General features: G+C 38.5%; 1 protein-coding gene across 1 annotated transcript; it reads right to left on the reverse strand.

Annotated features, from left to right (window-relative positions):
- Positions 1 to 4,274: 4,274 nt before the first annotated feature.
- Positions 4,275 to 7,735, reverse strand: LOC100016754 (cyclin-A2-like). Its single transcript, XM_056826319.1, has 2 exons — positions 7,633 to 7,735; positions 4,275 to 5,954 (listed from the first exon to the last, which is right to left on the reverse strand). The coding sequence occupies exons 1-2, from the start codon at positions 7,733 to 7,735 to the stop codon at positions 4,504 to 4,506; spliced, it is 1,554 nt and encodes a 517-aa protein (XP_056682297.1). The 3' UTR covers positions 4,275 to 4,503.
- Positions 7,736 to 10,810: the final 3,075 nt, after the last annotated feature.

The following is a 10,810-nucleotide window of genomic DNA, read 5'->3' on the forward strand; positions in this document are numbered from 1 at the left end:
ACATAAGTCATCAGCATTTCTATACATTTCCAACACATCTCAGCAGCAAGAATTGGAAAGAGAAATTCCATTTAAAATCACCCTAGACAATGTAAAATACTTAGGAATCTATCTGCCAAGACAAACACAGGAACTATATGAACACAACTACAAAATACTTTCCACAAAATTAAAACTAGATCTAAGCAATTGGAAAAACACTGGTTGCTCATGAGTTGGACAAGCTAACATAATAAAAATGACCATCCTAACCAAACTTATTTACTTATTTAGTGCCATACCCATTGAACTACCAAAAAACTTTTTTACTGAATTACAAAAAACCATAACAAAGTTCATTTGGAAGAACAAAAGATCAAGGATATCCAGAGAAATCATGAAAAAAAATGCAAAGGAAGGGGGCCTTGCAGTCCCAGATCTCAAACTATACTATAAAGCAGTGGTTATCAAAACAATATGGTATTGGCTAAGAGACAGAAAGCAGGATTAGTGGAATAGACCTGGGGTAAGTGACCTCAGCAAGACAGTCTATGATAAATCAAAAGATCCCAGCTTTTGAGACAAAAATCCAATATTTGATGAAAACTGTTGGGAAAATTGGAAGACAGTATGGGAGAGATTGGGGTTGGATCAACATCTCACACCCTACACCAACATAAATTCAGAATGGGTGAATGACCCGAATATAAAGAAGGAAACTATAAGTAAATTAGGTGAACACAGAATAGCATACATGTCAGATCTTTGGGAAAGCAAAGACTTTAAGACCAGGCAAGAGTTAGGAAAAAATCACAAAATGTAAAACAAATAATTTTGATTACATTAAATTTAAAAGGTTTTGTACAGACAAAACCAATGCAACCAAAATTAGAAAGGAAGCAACAAATTGGGGAACAATCTTCATAACAAAAACCTCTGACAAAGGTCTAATTACTCAAATTTACAAAGAGCTAAATCAATTGTACAAAAAAATCAAGCCATTCTCCAATTGATAAATGGGCAAGGGTCATGAATAGGCAATTTTCAGTTAAAGAAATCAAAACTATTAATAAGCACATGAAAAAGTGTTCTAAATCTCTTATAATCAGAGAGATGCAAATCAAAACAACTCTGAGGTACCACCTTACACCTAGCAGATTGGCTAACATGACAGAAAGGGAAAGTAATGAATGCTGGAGGGGATGTGGCAAAGTCAGGACATTAATTCATTGCTGGTGGAGTTGTGAATTGATCCTACCATTCTGGATGGCAATTTGGAACTATGCCCAAAGGGCGCTAAAAGACTGTCTGCACTTTGATCCAGCCATAGCACTGCTGGGTTTATACCCCAAAGAGATCATGGGGAAAAAGATTTGTACAAGAATATTCATAGCTGCGCTCTTTGTGGTGGCAAAAAAAATTGGAAAATGAGGGATGCCCATCAATTGGGGAATGGCTGAATAAATTGTGGTATATGATGGTGATGGAATACTATTGTGCTCAAAGGAATAATAAAGTGGAGGAATTCCATGTGAACTGGAATGACCTCCAGGAATTGATGCAGAGTGAAAGGAGCAGAACCAGGAGAACATTGTACACAGAGACCGATACACTGTGGCACAATCAAATGTAATGGACTTCTCCATTAGTGGCAATGCAGTGATCCTGAATAACTTGGAGGGATTTATGAGAAAGAACACTATCCACATTCAGAGGAAAAACTGTGGGAGTAGAAACACCAAAGAAAAACAACTGCTTGATTACATGGTCAATGGGGATATGGTTGGGGATGTAGACTAAATGATCATCCTAGTGCAAACATCAACAACATAGAAATTGGTTCTGATCAAGGACACATGTAATACCCAGTGGAATTTCACGTCAGCTATGGGAAAGTTGGGTTGAGGGGAGAAAGGGAAAGGATATGATTCTTGTAATCAAAGAATAATGTTCTAAATTGATGAAATAAAATTAAAATTTTAAAAAGGTATATATAGTACAGTTGTGTTATTTTTACATTGATCTAAAATAAAGTAGAAAATGTTTCCTATAATTAGATAAATTGGAAGGGTTGAATTTACTTTATTGAATACACACATTGCTGAGGTTATTTACCCCAAGTCTATTCCATTGATCCATCCTAAGGAAGCATAGATTAGTTTACCTATAAGATCTATAGAAAAGGGAAGAATTTATGTCTAAACAGGACATAAGAGAACAAGATATAAAATGGATAACTTTACTTTGACTACATTAGATTAAAAAAATTTTTGCACAAACAAAACGAATGCAACAAAGATTAGGAGGGAAACAAAAAACTGGGGAAAATCATTTATAAGTGTCTCTGACAAAGGCCCCATTTCTCAAATATATGGAGAAATTAATCAAATTTATTAGAACCCTAATTTCTTCCGCCATTTTATTCCCCCATTCCCCAATTTATAAATTTATATTTAATTTATAATTTATTTTATAAATCTATAACATATAAATTATATATAATATAAATTAAAATATAATATATAAATTTATAAATAAATGATCAATGAACAGGTGAAATTAAAACTCTCCATAGTCATATGCAAAAATGCTAGGGGACATATAGATGGCTTAGTGAATTGAGAGACAGGCCTACAGAAATGAGATCCTGGGTTCTAATCTAGCATCAGACACTTCCTAGCTGTGTGACCCTGAGCAAGTCACTGAACCCCCACTGCCTAGCCGGTACTCATACTTGGTATTGATTCTAAGTCAGAAGGTAAGGATTTTTTTTTAAAGAAAAAAATACTCCAGATCACTACTAATTAGAGAAATGGAAGTTAAAATTCTGAGGGGCCATCTCACACTTATCAGACTGGCTAATATGACCAAAAAAAGGAAAATTAGAATTTTTTCTTGGAGGGGGTGTGGGAAATTTGGGACACTAATACAATGTTCATGGAGCTGTGAACTGACATGATCATTCTGGAGAGCAATTTGGAACTGTAGGAACAGTCATAAAACTGTGCCTACCTTTTGACCCAGTAAGACCTCTAGTAGAGGTCCATATCCCAAAGAGGTCAAAGATAGAGGAAAGGAACCTACTTGTACGAAAATATGTATAATGGCTCTTTTTGTGATGGCAAAGAACTAGAAACTGAAGGGTTGTCCATCAATTGGAAAACAAGTTGTTGTATTTGATGGAAATGGAATACTTATTGAACAAGATACTCAGAAAAAAATCCTGGAACGACATATTAAATGATGCAAAGTGAAGTGAACAGAACTAGGATACCATTGTCCACAGTAACAGTAATAACGTACAATGATTTACTGTGAAGGACTTAACTGTTATCGACAAGGACAACTCAAAGAGACTCACAACAAAAAAAGGCTATCCACCATCATAGAAGAAACTGATGGAGTCTGAATACAAATGGAAGCATGCCATTCTTCACTTTATTTCCTCCATGAATTTTTCTCTAGTGTAAGCAGCATACACAGTATGATGAGCATAACATAGTATCACAACATGATGAATTTGGAAATGTGTATTGTATGATAGCCCATGTACAACCCATGTCACATTATTTGCTGTTTGGGGGAAGGAGGAGGAAAGGAAGAACATGGGCCACTAAATATCAGAAAATGACCACTAAAAATGTTGACATGTAAAAATTTTTAAATAATAAAAAATTAATATTATGGATTGCTTGGAGGAGAGTTTCCTCCTGTCCAGTTGGGTTTTGTGAATGCCAGTAAAAGCCAACAAAGTGAAGGCTTGAGAATAGAGGCTTATAATCTGTATGAACCATCTTGGGAAACATCCTGTTGCCCATCTGCAGCCCCCTTTGAATCACTGGGGTCCATGAGTGGCATGTATCATCAAGAAGAAGAGCTTTACATGGCTTGTTTGAAAATGTCGTCCTATTTTAGACTCCAAGAGCTTTTTGAGCGGCATGGACAACAAGCAAGATGCAGATGTGGCCCTGATTGATGGCACACACAAGATCCACCAGCAGTGACTGGCAGAAAAGATCAAGGATTTGTTCCTTAGCAGAACAGTGCAGGAGCATTTCTGAGCTCAGGTGCTAATGTTCCACTGAGCTGCTTCAATCTTAGGGAAAAAGACAACAGTAGAAGACTAGGAGGGCCACTAGCATTATTGATTATTTCTTCACAGCTCCACCAACACCAACACTCCACAATTTTTCTCTTGTACCACTCTGTTCATCTTCAAATACTCCCCACGAGTGAGCCGGGTTCTGACTAGTTTTCACTTGTTGGAGGTGAACCATCATCTCTTAATTCTCATCCTGGGGGTATGGACTTGGTTAATACTCACTATACATAAACAAAACCACTTCATGTCTATAGCTAAATACACAGGACAATTGTACATGGAAAAGATTTTCCTTTAAAGTCATAAAAATCCCAAACGGCGCTTCATAATCTGCAACTGATCACAATTTGTGCTTTGTGAAGGGATTCTTTGTGAAGACATCTGGGTCCACACGTTGGAGTCAACGGCTCCGAGTTTCTCACTCACTCTAAGTTTAGTGTCTCTGGAGGGCTGATGAGGGATACGCAGTGGTACTTTGCCTTCTTGTATTTTTCTTGCATGCCCTGTAGGGCACGATGTGGTGCTCTGAGGTAGGTCTGATGAAGGTCCATTAGACATGGCTTAAGACTTTCCAAGGTGTAGCCCGTTTTTTGGCTCAATGACTCGGGCCAGCTTTTCCCAGTGATTGTGTAGAGTGCGAGATGAAAGGCAGCTCCAGCGGTCACTGAGGGTAAATATTTCAGGTATGGGTCAGCATCAATTAAACTCAACTCTCCCAGAAACATTGCTAAACTTTCCACCTTAGAATTGGCCTGCTGCTGATGCATGAAATAATGAGCGAGGAACTGGATTACTGTTGGTGCTCCGAGGTCAAAAGCCAGCACGTTCAGCATCATTTGCTCCATTCCTATGACCTGACTTTTTGTGTACTGGTCATTTGCGAGGTACACAAATTCGGCCACATTTGGTGGACACATTTCCTCAAACTTTGAGGCAATGAACATGGCGGCAGTCCCAACTAGCTGAAGTTTTCCCCGCGAAACTAACACCGAAGAAAGATATCTATCAATATAGTTCACAGCCAAATGGAGAGTCTCATTCTGGAAACTGTATTCCTCCCCAGCTTCCACTAGCCAGTCCACCAAGACAGCCCTCATATGGTTGGTTATGACTGGTTGCTTCATCATGTAACCTACTTTAGGTTTGTATTTCACCTCCATTTTCCTGAGGTACAGATGGATGTCTTCCTGGTAGTCAGGGACTTCATTGCTATTGGGCGGCTTTCCATCTGCTTCCAGGACCATGGATGTGTCCATAGTAATGGCGGATTCAAGACAATCCCCCATTGGATAATCAAGGGGCACCAAAGGCTTTCTTGTCTCTGGCAGGGAAACAGCTGAATTGAAACCCAGCACATCATCCTCACACAGCACTTTTGGGCCAATAAGAAATGTCTTTCCATTCTTATACTCTGGTTCATGCGCTTGAATGATGAAAGCAGCCTTCTTACTGGTGGCATTCCAAGCTGGGCCAGTACCCTGCTCATCATTAACAGGAATGTCTCTGAGAGGACCAACAATGGACTGGCGCTTGGGCTTCGGGGGTGCTCGGAGCATTGTGCACGTCCTAGCTGCCTTGGCACTGCCCAGCAATCTGGGTGGATGGTCTCCTGGTTCTTGTCGAGGCTGGCTGCCTGGCAGCTCAGGCCTTCCGGAGGAGCCTCTCAAACCCTGCAGGACCACTTTCCAGGGCTCTGCTTTGTGCCCTAACTTCCCTGTGTGGGGCTGGTCCAGGACTACACACACATGGACTTCTGCATGCAGGAAGGCCAGGCACAGTCCAATGGTTCTGAAGGTCCCGATGACTCCGGAGACTTTGATCCCAGTGACTCTGGGGGCGAAGTTAAACGTCCCACGATGACACTTGGAAATCGCTAATTCAATGATAAATACACAAATGTTAAAACACAAAAGAAGAGAATCAGATTTTCTTAAAGACTGCTCAGATCCCATACTATTAATCTCATTGGTCACCCATCATTTCTCCACTGATCTGTACCTCTCTATAAGTGGCCTTCAATATGAGGAATTTTGCCTACCATTCCTATTACAGAAAGAAAGAAAGAAAGAAAGAAAGAAAGAAAGAAAGAAAGAAAGAAAGAAAGAAGAAAGAAAGAAAGGAAGGAAGGAAGGAGGAAGGAAGGAAGGAAGGAAGGAAGGAAGGAAGGAAGGAGGAAGGAAGGAAGGAAGAAGGAAAGAAGGAAAGAATGAAAGAAAGAAAGAAAGAAAGAAGAAAGAAAGAAAGAAAGAAAGAAAGAAAGAAAGAAAGAAAGAAAGAAAGAAAGAAAGAAAGAAAGAAAGAAAGAAAGAAGAAGGAAAGGAAGGAAGGAAGGAAGGGAAGGAAGGAAGGAAGGAAGGAAGGAAAGAAAGAAAGAAAGAAAGAAAGAAAGAAAGAAAGAAAGAAAGAAAGAAAGAAAGGAAGAAAGGAAGGAAGGAAGAAGGAAGGAAGAAGGAAGGAAGGAAGGAAGGAAGGAAGGAAGGAAGGAAGGAAGGAAGGAAGGAAGGAAAGAAGGAAAGAAGGAAAGAAAGAAAGAAAGAAAGAAAGAAAGAAAGAAAGAAAGAAAGGAAGGAAGGGAAGAAAGAAAGGAAGGAAGGAAGGAAGGAAGGAAGGAAGGAAGGAAGGAAGGAAGGAAGGAAGGAAGGAAGGAAGAAAGAAGAAAGAAAGAAAGAAAGAAAGAAAGAAAGAAAGAAAGAAAGAAAGAAAGAAAGAAAGAAAGAAAGAAAGAAAGAAAGGAAGGAAGAAAGGAAGAAAGGAAGAAAGAAAGAAAGATCCATGTTTTCCCAGGGCAGGAATGGGTGACTGACTACATTTTCTAATTACTAAGGCAGTGGGGAATTGTATAAAAACCTCCTTAGATGGAGGGTGCCCAATCCCTTGGCTGAATACTCCTTCCCTTCTGTAAAATCGAGCCCTTCCCCGTTCCTAGGCACCCATTTAATTTCTTGAAAGGCGAGCAATGCTTATCTCCCTCTCTTGACACCCTTTGACTTTCTCTTCCCTCTGTGGCTGTGGGATACAACTCTCAAATTCTTAATAATCAAAATAATTTTGTAAGACAAAAAATTTTGTAAAACACCTACTTTTCTCTATAGCCTCTTTCCTTCAGTAACTATGATCTGCTAACTTTCAGCCCCCTAAAGGAAATCTGTCTGATTGAAGTTGGTCCTTGAGAAACAGGGCAGAAGAGGTGCAGTGGTGGAGGAATAAAGAAGGAAAGTCCCGGCATAAGGCTAGCACTGTCTCATCAACTGTCTTTGTAAGCTTTTGGGTCTTGGCACAGCGCAATGCCTCATACCTGCAGATATGACACAAAATGAAGAAAAAACATTTTTCTTGACTTGCGTCTCAGAAAATTTTCCATTACCTTCTGTCTTAGAATCAATACTGTGTATTGGTTCCAAGGCAGAAGAGCAGTAAGGGCTAGGCAATGGGGGTTAAAGGACTTGCCCAGGGTCACACAGCTAGGAAGTGTCTGTGTTAAGATTTGAACCCAGGACCTCCCGTCTCTAGGCCTGGCTATCCACTGAGCTGCTTAGCTGACCCTCAGTTACCTTTTAAAAGATTATGAGTGATGAGTTCTAAATGGACAAGCTGAGGCGTAAGGGAATGAGGAAACCCCAAGCGGAACACATTCCACATTTGTTGCCTCGACATCTTAGTCCAGATGTGAGAAGCTCTAAATGACTTTATGAATCACATTGATACAAATTACAGAGACTGGTAGAACTAAGGGCCTCAATAGTTAGAGATGGAAGATGAAGTCTAGAGGGAATGGAATTTGGAATACACAAAATGTACACAAGGAAAACAAATGCAGTTAAAATGAGAAAAGGCAGGAAATTGAGAGAACTCACAGAGGCAAATCTGTCTGATAAAGGTTGCATTTCACAAAAACATAAACTGAGCTGAATTTACTAGAAAAGGAGCCATTTTTTCAACTGAAAAATGGATCCAAGAATATGAATAAGCAGTTTTCAGAAGGAGAACTCAATAGCCATATGAAAAATGCTCAAAATCACTAATTAAGGAAATTAAAATCCAAACAACTCTGATGGTACTATTCTTCACTGTTCAGATTGACAAAGATGGCAGCGGCAACAAAAAAGAAAATGATACATGCTGGGGGAATTGTGGGAAAATAGGTACACTTTGAACTATTGGTGAAGCTATGAACTAGTTCAGCCATCTGGAAACCGATTTGGAACTCTGTCCAAAAGACTATTAGAGTATAAAAGGCATATCCTTTGACCAAACAATTTCACTACCAGAACTAAATCAGAGGGAAATCAAAGACTAAAAGGATGTACAAAAGTATTCATAAGTGCTCCTTTTGTGGTGGCACAGAATTGGAATCTGAGGGGGTGTCCATCAATTGGGAAATGACTAACCAAATTATGATATATAGAATACTATTGTGCTGTAAGACATGATAAAGGGAAGTTTTCAGGAAAAAACCTGGGAAGACTTATATGAATGAAATGTAAAGTAAGTGAACCAGGATAACAATTTCCAAAGTAATAGCAATGACGTAAAGATAATCAATTTTCTTGAGGGCAGAGTCTGTTTCATTTGTCTTATATTTCCAGTGTCTAATACTATACATTTAATAAATAAAAATTGTTGACTGATTTTATTTATACTATCTTTTTTTTACACCCTTACCTTCCGTCTTGGCTCCAAGGCAGAAGAATGGTAAGGGCTAGGCAATGGGGGTTAAGTGACTTGCCCAGGGTCACACAGCTGGGAAGTGTCTAAGGCCAGATTTGAACCTAGGACCTCCCGTCTCTAGGCCTGGCTCTCAATCCACTGAGCTACCCAGCTGCCCCCTATTTAGGCTATCTTTTAAAGATTTTATTTTTTTCCAATTACATAAAAAAAAACAAACTTCAACATTTTTTTAATTTGAAAATTTTTATTTAATTAATTAAAAATATTTTTCCATGGTTACAGGAATCATGTTCTTTCCATCCCTTCCCCCCAACCCCTTCCCATAGCTGACACAATTCCACTGGGTTTTACATGTATCATTGATCAAGATCTATTTCCATATTACTGATATTTGCACTAGAGTGATTGTTTAGAGTTTACATCCCCAATCATATCCTCATCAAGCAGTTGTTTTTCTTCTGTGTTTCTATTCCCACAGTTCTTCCTCTGAATGTGGATAGTTTAACATTTGTTTTCAAATTTTTGGATTCTAAATTCTCTTCCCCTTTCCCTTCCCTCTCCCTTCATTAAGAAAGCAAGTAATTTGATATTGGTTATCTATATATATTCATGCAAAACATCTTTCCATATTGGTCATATTGTAAAAAGTATATGTCATCATATGTCCTTTAGAATGGTTTTGGATCTTTGTATTGCTGAGAATTGCTAAGTCATTCATTTACAGTGGATAATCATATAGTATTGCTGATATTGCGTACAATGTTCTCTTGGTTCTGCTCCCTTCACTTTGTATCATTTCATGTAAATCTTTCCAGATATTCCAGATGAAAGCATCCGGCTCATCATTTCTTACAGCATAATTGTATTCCATCACAAGCATATATGACAACTTGTTCAATCATTATTCCCCAATTGATGGGCATGCCCTCAAAGTTCAATTCTTTGCCACTACAAAAATAGCTGCCATTTGTAAATATAGGTTCTTTTCCTTTTTTAAAAAATCTCTTTGGGGGGCAGCTGGGTGGCTCAGTGGATTGAGAGCCAGGCCTAGAGATGGGAGGTCCTAGGTTCAAATCTGGCCTCAGACACTTCCCAGCTGTGTGACCCTGGGCAAGTCACTTAACCCCCATTGCCTAGCCCTTACCATTCTTCTACCTTGGAGTCAATACACAGTATTGACTCCAAGACAGAAGGTAAGGGTTTATAAAAAAAAAATCTCTTTGGAATATAAATCTAATAGTGGCATTACTGGATTAAAGAGTATATAGTTTTATAGTCCTTTGGACATAGTTCCAAAGTGCAGATTTTATCATTGTCATTAATAGGCTCAAGCCTAAAGTCTTCCCTCAGGGACTGCATTTATAAGATATGTCTATAATATGTCATGTCTGATGATGAAAACAAAAAAACCACTTTTCCATATCCATATCCATTAAATGCATTGGCCACATTCTCAGCTCTAAATTATCTGATGCTTAGTAATGTCTAAATTCTAGTAGTAGAAGGCTTTGCCACCTTCCTTCCCTTTGATGTAATAAAGGTTTTATTATTATTCAGTCTTTCAATTGTGTCTATTCTTCCAGACTCAGAGAACCATAGCTAGCCATGAGGTTTTCTTGGCAAGGACACTGAAAAGGTTTCTCAATTCCTTCTCCAGTGTATCTTTTTTGTCAGACAATCAGAAGTTAAATCACTTACCCAGTGTCACACAGTTAAGAGGTGTCTGAGGCAGGATTTGACCTCAAGTCTTTCTGACTTCAATCCCAGCATGCTATCTATCTAGATGCCTTAGATGTGTTTTATTGATGTATTTTGTCTTGATACTAGAAAAATTTTTAAAAGAAAATAAACCTTTCTCCTTCCAGACTAAATCCTTTTATTTATTTATTTTTTGTGACAAAGAAAAAATAATTGATAAGGGGAATCCAACCCCCCTGGGATTCTTGATGAAAAGGAAGGTATTTTTAATTGTCTCTTCTCAGAGACCTCCATTGTTTTGTAAAATTAATAGATGATTCCCATTTTCTTACTATCTTTACCAATCTAAGAACTTTTCTATTT

The sequence above is a fragment of the Monodelphis domestica genome, chromosome 4 (assembly GCF_027887165.1).
Source record: "Monodelphis domestica isolate mMonDom1 chromosome 4, mMonDom1.pri, whole genome shotgun sequence".
Lineage (NCBI taxonomy): Eukaryota > Metazoa > Chordata > Mammalia > Didelphimorphia > Didelphidae > Monodelphis > Monodelphis domestica.

Coding starts and splice junctions, on each gene's coding strand:
- LOC100016754 (XM_056826319.1), bottom strand. CDS start 7,735: ATGTCGAGGCAACAAATGTGGAATGTGTTCCGCTTGGGGTTTCCTCAT. Junction 5,955..7,632: donor CACTCATAATCTTTTAAAAG/GTAACTGAGGGT, acceptor TCATTGAATTAG/CGATTTCCAAGTGTCATCGT.